The 19,754-nt window shown below is 37.1% G+C and overlaps 2 protein-coding genes across 5 annotated transcripts; both read left to right on the top strand.

Moving 5' to 3' along the window:
* The first annotated feature begins 2,340 nt into the window (after positions 1–2,340).
* Positions 2,341–4,752, top strand: ing5b (inhibitor of growth family, member 5b). 2 transcript variants are annotated; one of them, XM_081373675.1, is made up of 9 exons: positions 2,341–2,610; positions 2,708–2,831; positions 3,040–3,111; positions 3,212–3,378; positions 3,463–3,574; positions 3,685–3,778; positions 3,878–4,013; positions 4,205–4,266; positions 4,371–4,752. In XM_081373675.1, the coding sequence occupies exons 2-9, from the start codon at positions 2,795–2,797 to the stop codon at positions 4,408–4,410; spliced, it is 720 nt and encodes a 239-aa protein (XP_081229801.1). In that variant the 5' UTR covers positions 2,341–2,610; positions 2,708–2,794; the 3' UTR covers positions 4,411–4,752. The 2 variants fall into 2 exon arrangements, with proteins under 2 accessions (XP_081229801.1, XP_081229802.1); XM_081373676.1 differs by lacking the exon at positions 2,341–2,610 and having other exon boundaries at positions 2,691–2,831.
* Positions 4,753–4,864: 112 nt separating this feature from the next.
* On the top strand, positions 4,865–19,722 carry pak2a (p21 protein (Cdc42/Rac)-activated kinase 2a). 3 transcript variants are annotated; one of them, XM_081374562.1, is made up of 15 exons: positions 8,086–8,208; positions 8,377–8,456; positions 11,337–11,569; positions 13,239–13,342; positions 13,601–13,745; positions 13,826–13,947; positions 14,111–14,246; positions 14,349–14,412; positions 14,569–14,617; positions 15,377–15,489; positions 16,785–16,902; positions 16,989–17,088; positions 17,169–17,365; positions 17,510–17,647; positions 18,473–19,722. In XM_081374562.1, exons 3-15 carry the CDS (start codon positions 11,383–11,385, stop codon positions 18,557–18,559), a joined length of 1,560 nt encoding a protein of 519 aa, XP_081230688.1. In that variant the 5' UTR covers positions 8,086–8,208; positions 8,377–8,456; positions 11,337–11,382; the 3' UTR covers positions 18,560–19,722. The 3 variants fall into 3 exon arrangements, with proteins under 3 accessions (XP_081230687.1, XP_081230688.1, XP_081230689.1); XM_081374561.1 differs by lacking the exons at positions 8,086–8,208; positions 8,377–8,456 and adding an exon at positions 4,865–5,279; XM_081374563.1 differs by lacking the exon at positions 8,086–8,208 and having other exon boundaries at positions 8,328–8,456.
* The last annotated feature ends 32 nt before the right edge of the window (positions 19,723–19,754 follow it).

Here is a 19,754-nt window from a genome sequence, read left to right as displayed (position 1 = left end):
GGAGATCTCCAGATCCACATGGATTTGTTCATTTTTTGTTACTTTAACAGAGAGTCTTGGATCTACATTAGATACCTTAGGCTCTTTTGCAGCACTGTGGGTTGATAAAAGAAATTCAGGTTTTGATCTTCCATACTGACGATACCAGAAGAGATCATCTGTACCCCCAGTAGAGGAATAACTACAGGACAAATTCACAGTTTGTCCCTCATGAGCACCAACATCTGGTTTGTCTGGTTTGATGGTGTTTCCAAAAACAGCACCTGAAACAGAAGAGAAATGGGTTGCTTAATGGGAAGATTTCTTTGCAATCAATCAATCAATCAATCAATCAATCAATCAATCAAACACACACCTGCTGAGACACAGAACAGAATAACTGAATGAAGATCCATTGTTCAAGTGTTCACTGTGAGAAGAGTCAGACTGAATCGTTTCGTCCTCAGTCTCTTTCAGACACGATGAGATCATGTCAGATCTGTGAACTCTGAGTCCCTCCTCTCTTGAGCAACATCATGTCTGTATTTCACACATGGGGAACAGAGACACATCACACTCATTTGTATGTTTTCTGTGTGCTATAAATGCATCTATGATTCCATAATATACATACTGTTCAAATGTTTGTGGTCAGTAGATTTTTAAATATTTTTGAACGAAGCCTCTTATGCTCAGCCATTACTCCAGTCTTCAGTTTCACATGAACCTTCAGAAATTATTCTAATATTCTGCTTTGCTGCTCAAGAAGCATTATTATTATTATCAATGTTGAAACAGTTGTGCTGTAATATTTCTGAAACTGTGATGCATTTTCTTTTAAGAATACTTTGATGAATAGAAAAATCAAAAGAACAGCATGTATTTCAAATAGATTTTTTGTTCCAATGTAAATGTTACACACTTTAATGCATCAATTTATTTTAATGCGTCTTTGCTGAAAGTGAAAATGTAAAAATAAATCTGTTGTATTTTTCATTTCAAAACAGTTTTACTCAACAGTCTTTAAGAATGTATCATTGCTTATCTATAAATTTATTGATGGTGACGATATAACTAGAAGAATATAACCAGCATAGACTTTATTTGACTGTTTTAGGTAACTTTACTAAATCTGAGAAGCACAGACTAAACCATCCGTGAACATGTTTCTGCTCTTGTGTTTTTGTATGTGGTTTGACTTCAGTTTTCTCACAGTGGGCTTCAGAGCGCAGTAATACACGGCAGAGTCAGACACACACACATCCTTGATTGTCAGAGGAACTGTTAATGCAGATGTGTTGAGATCTGCATTAAATCTCTGCTTGAACTCTTCATCATTGTCGCTCGATCCAGAAAGTCTCATCAGCATGTATTTTGGGGATCCATTTGTCTTCTGTTGGTACCAGAAGAGATTTGCATACTGAGTGCTGGTTGCTTTGTAAGTGCAGTCGAGAGTGGCTGTTCCATCTTCAAAAGCTGTCATAACTTGCTTGGACTGTATTACATTGTCCTGTGCTGTGCATCCTGTACAATTAAACATAAATCATTGTCCACAAAAACATATTAACTTTATGATTAAAAAAATCAAGAAAGTCCAAATGCATACCTAGGATAAATGCTGTCACAAAAAGTATATTCCTGTAGCACAGTGCCATAATTGCAGTGTTAAATATATGCAAAATAATAGAGATATTCACTAGACCTTAAACACTTATAGGTCTTGTTACTGCTTCCATCACCTAGAAATGCTATAGAAAAACCTGGGAGGAGTCATTAACATGTAGACTTTCCTTATTGCCTCACAGGGTAGTTTCTTGTAACATTATTATCATATTATTTTTAACAATAACAAAATTACCATTGGGGCTTCAAATACACATTTTTAAGCACATTCTTTGATTTAAAGGTAGGCCTAATTGAATCCCATTGCATGCCATTAATAATGGTGGAGAATGGCTGGTCCAATAGGCTAAATATTTTTTCTTTTTCTTTTCTTTTTTTTTAGGCCAAAATCTTACTCTATTTAAAATATATGTCTATGGTGTTGCAGCCCAACATCTGTAGTGTTTTTGCATGAGGGTTGAATGTGATTTGGTCACAGTGTGTCTCTGAGCAACAATGCTGAGATGACTTCAGTCTTCAGGCCTCTGTTATATCACTTAACTCCATTAGACAGCCCAGCCGTTCCACCATGTCCAATGTCCATGTGCTGAATACAGAGAAAATACAGAACAAATTCAGTAGTTAAACCATCTGCTGTAAGCTATTTAGCTATATGAGGCTAATTCTGTAGGCTATTTTTAATGAGTCACTTCACTTGATTCCTAAGACGACACTGCCACCTTGTGGTGAGTTATGAACACACTAACTAGTGTCAGCACGACACGTTGTCTTGTCCCTCACTTTTTAAGAATGATAGAAAATACATAAGGTTGCAGTTAATATTAAGAAACCAACTATATAGTATACAATATACACTTAAAATTGTATAATACCCACCACCTAACTCCACTAGGTTATTTAATTTATTTCTTCCCACAGAGAGAAGCAGCGACCAAACCAAAACAAAGCTCCACTGCAGTAGAGGGCGATCTAGAGCAAGTTGTTACTTGATGTAGTACAGAGGAAGATGTTACGCTACAATATATGAGCTACAAACCACATGGACAGTCTTATCTGTTTACGTAATAGCAGTATAGTTGATCAATTTCATATAAGAATCTAATAGTCTGCACAGCGACTCCAGGAAAGGAAATCAGCGCGCGCTAAATAAACCATCGTACACGCCTTCAGTACAAAGCCCAGACCAACAAAAATGGCGAAAGGAATGTACTTAGAACACTATTTAGACAGTAAGTTTCTTGAATGATAATCTTCTAAACTTGTTGCCACATTTTAATTACTGTCATGTAATCTGTCAATGTAATCAACTCAAACTCTTGCAGCTTCTGAGTTTCTACATAACATGTATCAGTCTTATGTGATAAATTGCTAAAGTATACTAGACTGTGACTGCATAGTGTTGTGCATCTAATAATTTTATATAATCATTCATTCCAGGTATCGAGGGACTTCCCTGCGAGTTGCAGAGAAACTTTTCATTAATGGGGGATTTGGATAATAGAACTGAAGGTAATGTTTGGATCAGTATCACAAATACACATTACAGGTCATTACAGTGAAATCACTTTTTAATGTTCTCTAATCAATTGCATTCTTAATTTTTTCACAGAGAAAAAAGCAGAGATAAGTGAACTAGCTTCTGAGTATATTGGAAATGTTAAAAATATGCCATCTGAGGAGCGTGTCCAGCATTTAAAGAAGATTGAAAATGCCTACAGCAAATGCAAAGAGTACAGCGATGACAAAGTTCAGCTTGCAATGCAGATATATGAAATGGTGAGATGCAGAGTCCTCCGTTTTATATTTGCTTGTCCTACTTCATGCATCAAGCAAAAACAAGTCTGCTTGTATTACCACCAGGTGGATAAACACATCCGGCGGTTGGATGCTGATCTAGCACGCTTCGAGAATGATCTGCAGGAAAAACTGGACTCAGGTAGTCCGGATAGCTCTGATGAAAAGCTATCTCGAAGTAAGTCTTATTGTTCAGAATATGTATGTTTATGTACATATTATAGATACAATTAATGCCCATTTAGTCCATAATGTTGTAATACTAAACAGACTAATTTGTTGTTTCAGAGGATAAGAATATAAAAGACAAGAAGGGATCTAATGGAAGAGACAAGAAAGGATCAGATCAAGACTCACCCAAGCAGAAAAAACTGAAAACTGGGTAACAGTGATTTTATATGGATGCATTGTACTGATGCAAAAGTATATAATTATAAGGATTTGTATTCAACTCTTTTTTGTGTGTCTTTTCTCTCATTAGTTCCAACATAAGTGAATCTCTGCTCGCCATGCATCCATCAGATGTCCTCGATATGCCAGTAGACCCTAATGAACCCACATATTGTTTGTGTAGTCAAGTATCATATGGAGAAATGATTGGATGTGACAATTCTGATGTGAGTAATAATGTATTATATATATATATATAATATATAATATATATATATATAATGCATGAATGGTCTTAAATATGCATCATAATATCCAGTGGGAATAATGGATAGACATTGTTGTAAATAACAGAAGTCATCTTATTATTGTTGATAACATAAAAGACTTTTCAAAAGGGTTTCTTCTCTTTTAACAGTGTCCAATAGAATGGTTTCACTTTGCCTGTGTCGGCCTAACAACCAAACCAAAGGGAAAATGGTGAGCTAATTTTGTACTACTTTTATTTGTGTACTCCACATACTGAGTGACATCTCTTTGTAGTTAATATTGCAGTTTTCAAATATTTTGTTCTCCAATTACAGGTTCTGTCCCAGATGTACCCAAGATATGAGAAAAAAATAGCATATTACAGTGTATCCTGGATCAAAGTCCCTTTCCAGTCCCTTTCTTGGTTAAAATCCTAATCAGTGGAAATCAATTGACTTTTTGTATCAGTGCCTTTCTTTGCTATGTGACCATGAATGTTACAACAGGGAAGAATAAAATGTATTTTCCAGTTGCTGCCAGCAGAGGGTTTGGATCTCTTTTTCATAGCTTTAAAAATAAAGTTTATTTATGATGACGCTCACCATTGTTGCTTTTTATGTCTTGTCTAAGCCATTTAATCTTGTATCGTACTATCTATAAAAAAGTTAAAGTTATAAATAACGCATGACTCTCGTAGGATTTAACTGAAACACTTACGTTGGCATACCGGTGAATCGTAGAATAAAATAATTTGGCAGAATCCGATCAGTGTAGGGAAATGTAGTTTTTGGAGTACGTCACCTTAGCGCAGTGCAATAAGATCTAAACTACACTTCCCGTCATGCAATAGCTGTCGGAACTCATGGACGGAACCCATTTGCAAACAGTAGTAGTTTTGATGTTGCAGAAAACTTCTTATTACAGTCAACATTTTGCGCAATTTAATAATTTTTATTTAGATTTTATGAATAATAGATTCGTTTAAAAACTCTCCAACCTAAAAAGCTACGTTTAGTGAAGTACAAACATTGGGCTGGGTCGACAGTTCCGCTTCCCCTCCGCCATAGCAGACAGATCCCGGGTCCAAGAGAAGTAGTTAACTAAAAAAAAAACTTAGAAGCACGTCGACAAGGCGTCCAAAATCATAATCTCTGGGGAGATATTCTCATTATACTTGCAACGAAATACATTTATGAACGTGAAAAGGCGGAGCTAAAACTTTGAAGAGGTTTGCGGGAGTTCTGGTGAGTTGAAAATGCTAACGTTAAACTAGTCTAATCCTGATATTTGCACTGCGAACAGTACGCAGATCACTTGAGATTTAAAAAGTGTAAGTTAGGCTATTTATTGATGGTTTGTCATTGCGCCTTTGTTTTTATAACTCATTGATAGTCTTGTTTTTGATCATACAGGGCTGTTTGCTTCTACGATTAACGTAAGATGTATTCTGGCTTGTTTCCCCCCCACAAAGTAATATGAATTAAATCAAGTGGATAATAGTCAGCAGAACCAAAGCGAAACAAGCCTTTTTCCAGAAAGTTCAGAAATGTTTTTTGTTTTTTTTACACATTAGTTGTAGTTTTATTAGTGTTTGTTGAAATAAGCATGTGTGACACTTAGGCTAAGTCTCATCTTTTGGGGGGCATTTCTATTATTTCTATCTTTTTTAGCATGATTGTCATGCGATGATTATATTTTCTTCATGGGACATTAAGTAGATGTTTGGGCTAAATAGCACCATGTAAGTCACCATGCACCTTCCTTGAATGGAATAGAGGCAAACAAGGTGGCTGAGGCTGATAGTTCCCTTAGAGAATCTGGCCTAACATTTATTTTTATGTTCCACAGAAGAAATAAAGTTCAAATTATGACGTAATGTTAATTGAATTGATGACAAGCAATCATTTGGTGGTTAGAAAGCTTGTTTCTTCTCTCTGGACCAATTCATGCCTTCATTCTTCAATAGCCTGTAACGAGGATGGCAGCAAGGCTTGTTTCAGGAAGTCTTGCTCAGTATTTCCTTTTATAGAAGCTGCAAATACAAAAGGCCCTTGCTCTGTCTTCCTGTAAACAGTTCCTCTATACAACTACACATCTGTAAAAGAGAGGCGTGCTCTGATATCTTTGTTTTGGTCCAGTTGGTCAGATGAAGTGGAAGTGTGTGTCCTATAGTGGTCGGGGCTAGTAAGATCAGGAAATGCTTGTTATCCATCCACCAATCAGAAACTGAGGGGATGTGAGTAATAGGAAGTTGAGGCACTGTACTGTGGGTTTTTTGTCTTCAGTGTCTCTAGTGCATGAAGATTGTAATCAGCACTATCAGAGGTTACATAGCTAGAATTTTCTGAATTGGAAAAAATGCATCATGTCTGTTGGTTTATCGGTGATTAGTGAATAGGGATGTTCTTGCATTTAAATGGAGGAGTCCGAGTCTGATCCACATTGCATGCATAGTCACTGGCACCTTATGTTTACTTTTGGCCAGCGAGCCTGCAACTGTGAAAAAGAAATATGCTCGTTAGTTTAGGCCTGGCACGGCTCAAATCAAAGAGGCTCAGGGGAGCAGACGGGAATGTCCACAGTCCCGCTTCCCATGAGCTTTCTCTTCCCCTTTTCGTCACACAAACTGAGAGGACAGCTTGCAGCCTTTGGCTGAATTCATACTTATATGCATGCCGTAGATGGAAAAGGAGTATCTTTATAATGCTATGTTATTGGAGAAAATCTTGTAATTTGTAACAAAATGCAACTTTCTGTGATATTACTGTACATTTGGCAGATGCTCTTATCTAACTTAGGCTACATTTTAAGGTTTGCATTTTTATCGGTAATGGGTTCATGTGTTCCCTGGAAATCAAATCCATTTCTTTGTTGTGTCTAGCACCAAGATCTTCTTTTTGAGTAACTGTAATGTATGTATGTATCTATATATATATATATATATATATATATATATATCCAATATACACTCTAGTTCTAAAGTTTGGGGTTGGTAATACTTTTTTTAAAGAAAGAAATTACTTAAAATACTTTCATACAATACAAGAAGTAGGCTAACATTCGTGATGCAAATTTCTTATTTATAAATGTTGGCTATAGGCTAGTTTATTTAACAGGACATTATATAATTCAGCGATGTGCTTGCTACTTTAAACTGTATTGTGTGTCTTTCATTTATTTTCAGAGTACTCTTGCATTATTAAGACATTAACAATACAATAGTCAATAATAGGATCTATTAAACAGAAATATTGTGTAATAACTGCTTAACTACATTTTACTGCTGAAGCCGCTGCTACTTTGAGTGTTCTGCATGACATTGCAGCAATCAGTTGGTACATGTCGGAGCTCTAAGAAAATGTCGAAAATAGGTTTACAAGTTGGAATTTTATAATTACTGAAATTCCGACATGGCGTGAATGCACCTATGTCATAAATACAAAAAAAAAATTGTGACAACAATAATCGGGTCCCCTTTGGTTTTGTGGACATCCAGTTTGTCTACATCTTTACAGTGCCAGTTTTTCCTGCATGCAACAATGAACCCAGTGCAAGCCTTGAGGTTCGATTTACTGACCAATCGTTCTTAAGAAGATTCACAAAACATTCTTCAACTCTTCTCAATCAATTCTCTTTAATGTAAATGATTTAGTAATTTATGAAAAAAGTAGTTTGTTTTAATGGAGCCTTGAGATTGTATGGCTTGGCAGAAATGGTTATGGAATCAGTATCTCGAGGCTGTAAGATTCACAAGCGCTAGACTAACCATTTTTGATGCAGAAACATAAAACACTGGCTCCAAGTTGAAAAAATACCTCATAAAAAATGAACCATGCAGAAGTGCGTTTGAGCCTATAAAACACTGGAGAGAGTCACACCCATCTCCAAATCACTGTCATCATTACTGAAAGGCAAGTTAAGACTTGATCCCAGATAAAATTCCTTGAGGAAAAATGGAAAATGTATTACTGAAATCTGCAAGAGTTTGTGTAGCATTGCTCAATATTGAATGCTTTAAACGAGATCTTTCTTTTCGGATCCTCTTCCATAGGTATGTAGGGGTGAAAGTGCTCTCTATTCAAGCTCCTGAAACACTTCCCATAATCCTGATTCATTTGTGATTGTTGTGTAACGGCGGTGGTTCCTCAGAGCGAGAGTCAGTGGTGTGTAAAGGTATGTCCGGTCAAATATCTCTGCTGTAGGGCCTTATATCAAGCCTGAAGGGTGGAACATTACTATAGTAATGTGCAGCACAAAGGCATGACTGCACTCGCAGCGTTTCATCCTGCTGTGGAATGAAGCATGCCTGCATCAACACGCCTCTCTCTCGGCTCACTTTAGTGGAAACACGGGGAGAAAAGAGACTTGTGGACACCGGAGCCAGGGACATCAGCTGGATCTTTCCATCGGGGTTTTTCAGGGTGAGATAGTGTTATAGTGATGGCACTGGAATCTAATTGCATCCTTTTTCCTTGACCTGTTTGAGTTTTAGTGTTGATTATGCCTCCTTCTTACAAGCTGAAATTTATGGTGGTGGCTTAAAAAAAAAAGCTCTTTAAACTGATCGTGCTCCAAAAGCAATGAATTGAATTAATTAAGACTTTTGCTGTTTGACTTGATGTATTTATGGTGTCTTTCTGCATTCAGATTGAATCAGGGATTTCTATCTCAAGCTCATGTTTTTTTTTTTTTTTTTTTTTTTAGATTGGTGTCACAATGCATGTTATGTATACAGTTTCTGAGAATTTTCCCACACTGCCTGCTCTGATCTTTATTTTGCCCATGTTTTTTTTTTCTAGGGAATCAGGAACTGGCTCACAAGTGTTACTATAAGATCATGCAATACTTGTGTAATAGTTCTCAACTCTTTGTTTCTCATTTCTCAACTCTTCAGAAATATCTTTGTTATAGTTCAGGTAAAATTGTTTCGGAGCAAACTCTAAAGCGTGTAATCCATGGCTGCGTGGAGCAATCGCTCATTAGAACATAAAAATGAGTCATTCTCAGAATCATTAAACCCAAAAACTCATTCTCTTTTGTCTTTCTGCAGTTGTTATCAGTCAGGTATAAGTCCTTTGTTGTGTTAAAACAATGCACAGTCAAAACTGTGCTGTCAAACAGGAAGACATTGTGGTTACGTTGAGGTTGAGTTGCGCATGATTTGCTGTATTGACCTCACTTAGGTGAGACAGGATTTTACCTTATATGGACATGTTGATGACAGGGGATGCAGACAGCCGCATGATGGCACTGATTTCTAACCAGACTTGACTGGTGATGAAAACATCTTTGTACCATTCGAGGCCACACTCACCCAATGAGGTTTTCTATTAGCTATCGAACAAAATTCTCTTCCTTACTAGAAGAAATTTAAAGTGTTTATAGATAAAGGTTCAGGCCTGGGAGAAATACAGTTATATTCACCTCTTTTTCAAAATTTAGTGATTTAAGGCATCATAATTGTGCTTCCAACAGTCAAATTTTGAAACAAAGTCTCTGTAAATAAACTTGGGTTATCAAACTCTCTGTGCTGTTTGGAAAGTCAACTCTTGATATTTCAGCTGAACAAATTTTGCATATTGCTAATAAACATATTGCTAATAGATGCTGAAACATTCAAAATATATCATCAGTTTCAGTCAATGATATTTTTTTTTTTTTTTTTTTTTTTTTTTGCTGTTTCAACTAAATATTTCTGGTTGCCCAAATTTCAGGGCATCACTAAGAGAATTGTTTTCAATTCCTTTCAAATGTACTTTCTTTGCAGAGCACTTTTCACAATAAATATTGTTCAGAGGCAGTTTTACAGTTAACTTTGACAGACCTTAAAGGAGTAGTTCACTTTAAAATGAAAATTACCCCATGATTTACTCACCCTCAAGCTATCCTAGGTGAATATGACTTCCTTCTTTCAGGCGAACACAATCAGAGTTATATTAATAAACACCCTGACACTTCCGAGCTTGATAATAGCAGTGGATTGCAACAATCAGTTTGAAGCTCAAAAAAGTGCATCCATCCATCATAAAAGAACTCCACATGGCTCCGGGGGGTTAATAAAGGCCTTCTGAAGCAAAGTGATGAGTTTGTGTAAGAAAAATATTCATACTTAACACATTACAGTAAAGTAAAATTCTAGCTCTGATTGTATTCATCTGAAAAATTAAAGAAAGTTATATACATTAGGGTGGCTTGAGGGTGAGTAGCCTAAATCATGGGGTAATTTTAATTTTAAAGTGAACTACTCCTTTAAAATACATAACAAAAATGTTCTCAAATTGTCCTTAGAACCTTTTTGTGACCCCAACTGGAGATCCCCAGAAATCTAATCAGCATTGTGTCATATCCTTCACAGAGAAGGCAAACTCGTAATCCATTGTGACTACCTCAGTGAAAATACTGGCAGACTGAGGCAAGAAAAATGTTTAGACAATTATTTAATTCAGTACTGAAAGTATTTATTTTTTTTCCTGGTATGTGCCATGTGTCGAGTTTCTCGTATACTTCACATGAGGAGCACTATTTGTGTGTTTGTTGCCTATGTGTAGAGGACAGCAAATCAGTTATTATGAGGTTCCATTTTGGTTAAGATTCTATCATAGGCAGTTGACAGCAAGGTAGCAAAGCTCACTAGATTTTTGAATTGAGCTTATGTCAGACAGCCATCCTGAGCAAGACATCCTGTTGTGCAGACTTGCTCTTTGAATTGAAAACCTCAGCACTTTCATTTGAACTCATGACTTGCTAGAACTCTCTAGGATAGCGATGCTAAGCTAGCTCACAGCTGCTAGACAGTGAAGTCTCCAAAAAGTATCAGTGACTTTCACACAGGGGTGGACATTGTTTGCACTTCTCAAAAAACAGTCAGCTAGCAGAACTTGAGACACAGTCTCTCTCTGTCCGTGCTAACTTGTTGACTGTCTTGTTTTTGTAGCACAGTAGCAGTGTTATGCTTTAGCAGCACTATTTTAGCAGACTCTTGGTGTGGCCATTGTGGTGGTAGCAAAGCTTTTATAAAAGGTCTGTACAATAAAATTCAGAAATTGTTCCTCTGAGATTTTACTGAAATAGTTACATTGTTTTTATGTCCATTTTGAGCAGCACATTATTGGACGACCAGCCTTGGGTGTTTTGCTTATTTTTCTTGTATTCTTCTAGTGAGAGTCACAGATGAAACTGATGTGCACTGATACAATCTCTTGCAAAAATAGCCATACAAATGTCCCGTTATCTGTCATTATTTCCATTTGCAACAATTAATTTATCAGCTAAGATGTTTGTTTCTCTGCCGCCCTCTGCAGGTTGACCTCTGAAACCCAACAACCCCTCTGAGTGCGTTTCCCTGTCATGTCTGACAACGGAGAGCTGGAGGACAAACCCCCTGCCCCCCCAGTCAGAATGAGCAGCACATTTAGCACCGGCATCAAGGACAGTATGTCAACAAACCCCAGCTCTAAACCCCTGCCCTCCGTCCCTGAGGAGAAGAGGGACAAGCCCCGCAACAAGATCATATCCATATTCTCAGCAGAGAAAGGTATGGGGTCAATACAAAACAGCATTTGTGTTGAATACCACAGAAAATACTCACGACTCAAAAAAATTACTTAATAAAGCACTTCGATTATTTCTTCTTTTATTATATTGTTATTTATTGTTATTCAAAGTTGTCATTTTTGCAGTAGAATTGTGGTTATAAGCAGATGAACTTGTAATTAATTTTTATCTGTGGAAAAATGTATCCTTAAGCATGTCATGAGGTTTCAATTTAATTTAGTTAATCAGTTATTATTATTATTATTATTATTTTTTAAATATGCATTGTCCCAACCTGTATACAAATATCCAATTATAAAGATTTATTGTGGGCTTTTCTCTGCAAATTAATTTTTTAGTGATTATTTTGATGAAATATTGGAATATTATTTAATGTATTTAACTGAACTTGAACTTTGTAGCAGTTGTTTGATCACTTAAATTCACATAATTTTTTTATCATTCTAATGAAACAGCCACAAATGCTGAATTACTCACACAAATTAAATAACGAATTAAATTCGTGGGGTAACGCATGTGGGGTAAGTGTTTTTTGGATATTTTAATCCAAAAATCTAATATTTTGTGCCTTTAAGTCACAAAAAATGTACTTGACTTGGACTCGTGAACAATTGACTTGAGACTTTACTTGGACTTGAAGACAGAGACTTGTGAAAAACACAAGTCATTTTGATAGGCATTCCCAATTTTTTCTTTCTTAACTACCCCACAGGACAGTATGTAACACCACATTTTACTATTCATTCCTCATTCATTCACTATCAATATGTGCTGCATCAGCAAATATAGGCCTATAATATAACCACACCAAGCCAGCGTTATTATATTTGCGTGTGAAGCATCTAAATGCACACGTATTCGTCACCCATTGGAAAAGTGCTGTTATATAAATGAACCACAAACAGTGAAAATATCATCAAGTCTTACCTTGTGATAATTAATTTTTGTCATTTAATTTGAAAAGCAAACAATTAATCCAAAGGGAAGCTGTGGTGTTCCACAGCTGTCAAGAGGCTTGCTTTCTGGTCATTTTCTAGAAGTACAGTTTTCCAAGTTCTTTTTTTCACAAGAATTTACTATCATATGCATATAATATCCAAATTTAGCAAGTTAACTTGCATCTGGACTGAACTGACACTTCCATACACATTTTATGACCCTGTCTGGCTCAGTTCCACAGATCGGTTTGTTGAGTCAGGGTGTGTTATTATATTGCCTTTATGCCTTATCACAAACCACACACAGACGAGAATGTTGTTCTTAGTGTTGTTTACTGTAACGCTTGTCTATACACAGGGGTTTTGTAACTAACCACTGGCGCTTACTGGAAGACTGTTTACTTTCATTGTTAATGCCATACTATAACCCATATTTTTGCTTATTTTTTTAAGGAAAAAACTGACTTGCAAGTATTTTATGTGGTCAGCAGCACAAATTGTTTCCACAAATGGTGACAATAGAGATCAACTTGTATTGAACTCGGCACAATTCTTTAATTGTCTTTTCTTTTGTATGTTGTAATTCATCACATTTTTGTACACAGTGGCTCATCCCGGACTTAGGTCCATTTATTGTAAAATTGTCCACTGGAATCTGTCATTTTGCCAGTGACCAGAATCATCTAACCACAACCATCTTTTCTGTTGAAGGACGGAAAAAAGACAAGGATAAGGAGCGTCCAGAGATTTCTAACCCTTCAGACTTTGAGCACACCATACATGTGGGCTTCGATTCAGTCACGGGGGAGTTTACTGTGAGTGAGACATACTCAAATATTCCTCTGGTGCAATTTACCCATGCTGCCCCTGACCTGTCTTAATCCATCAAATGCTGGAAGGAATTTCCAATTCAATTGCCTAGATTGAATTGTGTGACCATTTGTCTCCTGGCTGTCATAGTCCACTGATTTGATTTGCCTCTTGAATTTTAATTAATCAAATTATTAGATGGGCCCTAACTCACTTTCTTTTTGCGTTCCATTTTCTTTATCTTTCTGCTTTCTCTGTCTCAGGGCATGCCAGAGCAGTGGGCCCGGCTGCTGCAGACCTCCAACATCACGAAATCTGAGCAGAAGAAAAACCCTCAGGCTGTGCTGGATGTGCTCAAATTCTACGACTCCACAGGCAACAGCAGGCAGAAATATCTCAGTTTTACAGGTATGTGAGTGCATGAACAAACACCCACTCCAACTGTATTCGACTTTATCCTCTACTGAATTTGTTCCCCTTGATTTCAGATAAAGATGGACCACCAGCAAAAAAAGGTTCAGAGCAATCACCAGTCAAGGACCCTGATGATGATGACGATGATGAAGCCCCGCCCCCAGTTGTAGCACCACGTCCAAATCATACCATATCTGTGAGTGGACAGGAACTTTGCAGTCTCATCACACAGTTTCTGTCATATTATGTTTATATAGATTCATATTTTTGATTTAGGCAGTATTCGTTATTTTTTTCTGTTTGTACTTCATGGTTTTTGAGTGATCGCCATATTGTTGATGTCTTTGTTGTCTGGATAGGTATACACTCGTTCGGTCATCGATCCCATTCCTGCACCTGCTGCCGCTATGGAGACAGATGGATCCAAAGCTGCTGACAAACAGAAGAAGGGCAGCAAGGGCAAGATGACCGATGAGGAGATTATGGAGAAACTTAGTATGTTTTTGATGGTTACTAATCATTGCAGATGCTCAACACAACATTACTATTCTTATATGTACTGTAGCAGAACGCTAACTGTGTTGTGATTGATTTTAGGGACCATTGTCAGTATTGGAGACCCCAAGAAAAAATACACAAGATATGAAAAAATTGGACAAGGGTAAATATATTTAATGATTTATTGTCATTTTGGAAGTTTTACTTTCTATCTGTCAGTCTGTATCACAAAAACAGTTGATTATTCTTTATTTTATAGTTGATTATTTTTATTTGCTAGAATCTAAGGTTGCTTCAGTTGAATGTTGTCTCTTTACAGTGCGTCTGGTACGGTGTACACAGCCATTGACGTTGCTACTGGCCAAGAGGTATTTTTTGCTCTTCCAACAAAAAGATCCAACAAATTACATGATATGTTGTATAATCAATCAAATTATTTGCTTGTGTCGGTATTTGCTGAGAAAAGCCCTTGAACAAATCATCATAATGGAATATAAATACAGGTTGGGGCAATTAATTTACACTACTTCAAAAGTGTGGGATCAGTACAATATACTTTTTAAAAGATGTTAATTATTTTATTCAGTAAGGATGCATTAAACCGATCAAAAGTAACAGTAAAGACATGTATAATCTTGTAAAAGATTTATATTTCAAATAAATGCTTTTCGTTTCTATTCATCAAAGAATCCTGGAAATGAGCTTCATGGTTTCCACAAAACAATTTACATATTTACATAGCAAATCAGCATATTAGAATGATTTCCGAAAGATCATGTGACTGAAGACTGGAGTAATGATGCTGAAAATTCAATGCCAGGAATGAATTACATTTTAAGATATATTAAAACAGTTATTTTAAATTGTAATAATAATTCACAATATTACTGTTTTTGATCAAATAAATGCAGCCTTGGTGAACATAAAATACTTTTTTCAAAAACCCAAAAAATCTTAATTACCACAAATTTTTCATAGTAGTGTATTAATTCTAATTAATCACACTGAATTACCAGTAAATGGACCACTGTAATTTTTTATGAACAATTAAATGTTTGAATTAAATTTTGGCCTTCCTCAGTTAGTTGAAATAGGGCAAGTGAACTGACAGTGATGTGTTTTCATAGGTGGCCATTAAGCAGATTAACCTACAGAAGCAGCCCAAGAAGGAGCTGATCATCAATGAGATCCTGGTGATGAAGGAGATGAAGAACCCCAACATTGTCAACTTTGTAGACAGGTAGTTACAGCTGTTGGAAACTTTTATTCCTTCATCGAAGCAAGACCAGGAGACTTGAGATGGATCTTATAAGCAGAAGAGATTTATTCTTCCGAGTCTGTAGTTCATCAAGTCTGACTCAAACATTATACATTGTAGGTTATATACCTTCCAAGGGGGAGCGACTTTTGGAGGTAGAGACAAAATTCAAACAAAGCATGCAAATGTAGGGATGAATCTTTCAGTGATTTGATTCTATCAAGTGAAAACCGGTTAGGCAGGTTATCTGGCTTGCTCAAGAGAAACAGGCCCAATCAGCATAACACTATCATTCAAATTGCATAGACGAATCATTCATGTGCTAATCCCATCAGTCTGAGTGAAACTGGGACTCCAATGGCGCTTTTCCACTGCATGGTATGGCTCGGTACGGTTTGACTCGGCGCGGAACGGTTCGGCTCGCTTCGCTTTTCCACTGCGTGGTACGACTCGACTCGGTACGGCATGGTTCGGCTCGCTTTAGCTTGTTTGCTTTTCCACTGCAGTTAGTACCGCTTCAAAGTGGGTGGGACTGATCGTTATATAGTTGCCGTCTCTACTACCATGATATCATATTAAATGCGAATTTTTCATTCCGTGTTTCCCCATCCACTCCTCGGCAACTGACGAGAGGAACGTCACCTCGTCCACTGACCACGATTCAGCCAAGTTTATACTCTTTTTTTTTTTTAAGCAAATACTTTTAAAACAGGTGCTACAGCGTTTACAGGGTTTAGTGTCTCGTGTTGTAAATACAATGACGCTGGTAGAGATGATTCTGTCTGACCAATCAGTGATCTGCAGTGTTTTCACGTCACATTTTAGTATCGGTACGGTACACTTGGAACATCAACAGAGGTGGTACCATTAAGAGCGAGCCGAAGCGAGCCGTACCGTACCGTACCATGCAGTGGAAATGCGCCAAAAGTGAGCCGTACCGAGCCGTACCATACCATGCAGTGGAAATGCGCCAAAAGTGAGCCGTACCGAACCGAGCCGTACCGTACCATGCAGTGGAAAAGCGCCACAAGAGCCATTAAAGACAATAAGGAGAAAACAGGAATTGCAACTTTGCTGAGCAGAATCATTATCTTAACCTTAAAAACTTAATACAATATTCTTTACTGTGATGTTATGTATGGAAGCATATTTGAAATAGATTCTTAAAATTTGTTATTCTTCACAGCCTTTAAAGAAATGTTATTTTGTGCATATGTTTCCAATCCAGCCATCTATTGTAGCATCTGCTTTCTTTTTTTTTTTGCGTATGTGTGTAGCTTCCTGGTTGGAGATGAGCTTTTTGTGGTGATGGAGTATCTTGCTGGAGGCTCTCTGACCGATGTTGTCACAGAAACCTGCATGGATGAGGCACAAATTGCTGCTGTCTGCAGAGAGGTACAGTATTTCTGGCATAGTTGTGAGATCTGAAGTGTTTGTTTTCCCCATCACTGCCTAAGCATCGTGGTCTGACTCCTTCACAGTGTTTGCAAGCTCTAGAGTTCCTTCATTTGAACCAGGTCATCCATCGAGACATCAAAAGTGACAATGTTCTATTAGGAATGGATGGATCTGTCAAGCTAAGTGAGTCCATGATCCCACTGTCAAGTCCTGGCTTCATCGTCTCAGCACATTTTGTATAAATTGTTTCCTCTTTTTTTCAGCCGATTTTGGGTTCTGTGCTCAAATCACCCCTGAGCAAAGTAAGAGGAGCACCATGGTAGGAACTCCCTACTGGATGGCCCCTGAGGTGGTCACACGTAAAGCCTACGGTCCCAAAGTGGACATATGGTCTCTGGGTATCATGGCCATCGAGATGGTAGAGGGTGAACCTCCTTATCTCAATGAGAATCCTCTGAGGGTGAGCTAATCTTGTCCTGTACTTTTATTACTCCATCACCAATTCATTTGCAAAGTCTTTTTGTAGTTAATGATGATGGCTCAAGTGAACTGTTTAACTTTAAAGAAAAGATTAATTGCATTAATGGATAATGTTCGTCTCCAGGCGCTGTACCTCATCGCTACTAATGGCACCCCAGAACTCCAGAACCCAGAGAAGCTGTCACCCATTTTTAGAGACTTCCTAAACCGCTGCCTCGAGATGGATGTGGAGAAGAGAGGTGGAGGAAAAGAACTCTTGCAAGTAAGGAGCAAAACTGAAGATTTGTTTGTTTACAACTCTATTTGAACAGACCAGGGTTTCCCAAATGAGGGTTCAGGGTTTGCTGATGTAAACCTAATAATGAATCAAATTGAATTGAATGAATAAATGGATAAGTAGGGCTGCACAATTTATTGAAATAAAACGGCAGTTTAAATAAGTATGTGTGCGTGTTTCAGAGTGAAGTGTGGCACTGTTCAATTAACATGCATACAGCAGCTTGGTTCAAAGTAAATGCTGCTTCTCACAAAATGCATGTGCTTCGAGTTTAACGTGTATTTAGGACTGCGATGTGCGCTAGCTTCTCTTTATACTAATTTGCATAATTTCCAAAATTTGAGTATACAGAAGCTTATAGCATTTCGCCTGTATTCAACCAAAATAAAAGCTCAGGATTTGACATGTTTTAAGCTCGGGGGTTTGAACGTTTGAAAGTGAAGAATTAAACAGTAGTATCGTAACTTGTAGTGTAAAATCAAATTATTTGTTTAATTATCAAATATAAATTTTTTTACTTTGCGTTACAATTGTAATTTACAACTTTGTTTTTTATAAAGTTAATATTAATAATAATAATTTACATTTTTACACACGTGACCATTAGCAGTCATCAGAGAACTGTGAATATGCAAATTTGTTATTAAATTATCAAGGGGAACATCTTGTGAATATTTTACATCTAAGAGGTTTAGCTGACAAGTTTGGGAACACCTGGAATAGACTATGGAGGTGTTAGAGAAGTGATGATGTTGATGACTATGTAATCTTCTAGAAAACGTACTAATGTCCTTAATTTGTCTCATGCAGCATCCGTTCCTCAAGCTGGCGAAGCCTCTTTCCAGCCTCACTCCCCTTATACTTGCTTCCAAGGAGGCAATGAAGAGTAACCGCTAGCCGTTTGTCACTGCGCCAATGCCCAGATTCCTTCTCACGACCAGTTCCTGTGAGAACCTCTATCACTCCGGCAGAGTCCCCTTCTAGTCTCGTGAAGGACCTTTGCTATTCAGCCCTGAAGACCTCAGTCATCTCCACCTGGGCGACTAACTTGCACAATCACCATGTCTTGCCTCCTCACACCAAACTCTCCTTTAATGTGCCTGAAGGGCCTACAAAACCAGAGGAGCCACTGACTGTGTTTTCTACCGATGTCTGTCATTTCAATGTGTTTTATGTAAACGGTTTGACACCATTGCATCGGTCAGTGTGTACCTGAACATTTTAATGCATTTCTGTCAGATTTTTCTTGTATTTTATTAGTTTTAAGTATTGTTGAGCTCTGGTCTAACAAAGTACTTTTTTATCTTCCAGAGTGTAATACTTGAATTTATCCCATCCTCTCATAATGACCTGTCCCTTGTGCCTACTACCTATTTGCCTTCTCTTGTCTCAACAAAATAGAACAATTTTTCTATGTGAAATTAAATGAACCATTTCTGTTTTTAAATTTTTATGGCAAAACCTAAAGTTTATTAAAGCGTTTTGTATATTATGTATTTTGGTTAGCATACAGAAATGGGGGGGGGGGAATCAGGACATTTTGACTAGCTGTTTTATATTTATGTGTATGTAAACAGTATTTTACATTTTAACTAACAATCTGACAGAATACCAGAATTGAATGCGTCTTCAGTTGTTGTCTTAGAATTTGCTATATTCTTTGCATGTTAAATCTTAACTTGTTTTTTAACATAACATTTTGATAAGATACACTTTCAGACATTCCAATTGAGTAAATACAGTTTCTGTCTGTTTTCTGCTTGTTTCCTATGAGATACAATGTTTTTTTGTTGATGATGAAACCATCTTAAAACATCCTTTGTAAATTATTATTAAAATAGACCTGGAGCAAAAATGGTTGAACCTCTAACACTGACTGGTACATTTCTAGAACTTGCATCATTCTGTTATGACTCTTAAAGGAGATAGTTGTGGTACTGATACACTTATTGATGAAATCTAAATGAAATTCATGTTAGTATTACCATGAATCCTGTTCGGTCTGACTGTAGTGTTTAATCATCTTTTGTGAGTTCTTTTTTAAAGAAGGTATAATTTGGAGATTTGTTTCCTTGCTTTTAATGAAGCAGTG

This window comes from Scardinius erythrophthalmus (genome assembly GCF_964197995.2).
Source record: "Scardinius erythrophthalmus genome assembly, chromosome: 9".
Lineage (NCBI taxonomy): Eukaryota > Metazoa > Chordata > Actinopteri > Cypriniformes > Leuciscidae > Scardinius > Scardinius erythrophthalmus.
The sequence above is the reverse complement of the archived record's forward strand: the minus strand, read 5'-3'. Positions and strand labels throughout refer to the sequence as shown.

Excerpts from the sequence above, each read along its gene's own strand:
- ing5b (XM_081373675.1), top strand. The coding sequence starts at position 2,795 with ATGGCGAAAGGAATGTACTTAGAACACTATTTAGACA. Across the intron at positions 3,379-3,462 it reads CAATGCAGATATATGAAATG|GTGGATAAACACATCCGGCG; the intron begins GTGAGATGCAGA and ends TATTACCACCAG. Across the intron at positions 3,779-3,877 it reads CAGAAAAAACTGAAAACTGG|TTCCAACATAAGTGAATCTC; the intron begins GTAACAGTGATT and ends TTCTCTCATTAG.
- pak2a (XM_081374561.1), top strand. The coding sequence starts at position 11,383 with ATGTCTGACAACGGAGAGCTGGAGGACAAACCCCCTGCCCCCCCAGTC. Across the intron at positions 13,746-13,825 it reads GAAATATCTCAGTTTTACAG|ATAAAGATGGACCACCAGCA; the intron begins GTATGTGAGTGC and ends CCTTGATTTCAG. Across the intron at positions 15,490-16,784 it reads ATTGTCAACTTTGTAGACAG|CTTCCTGGTTGGAGATGAGC; the intron begins GTAGTTACAGCT and ends GTATGTGTGTAG.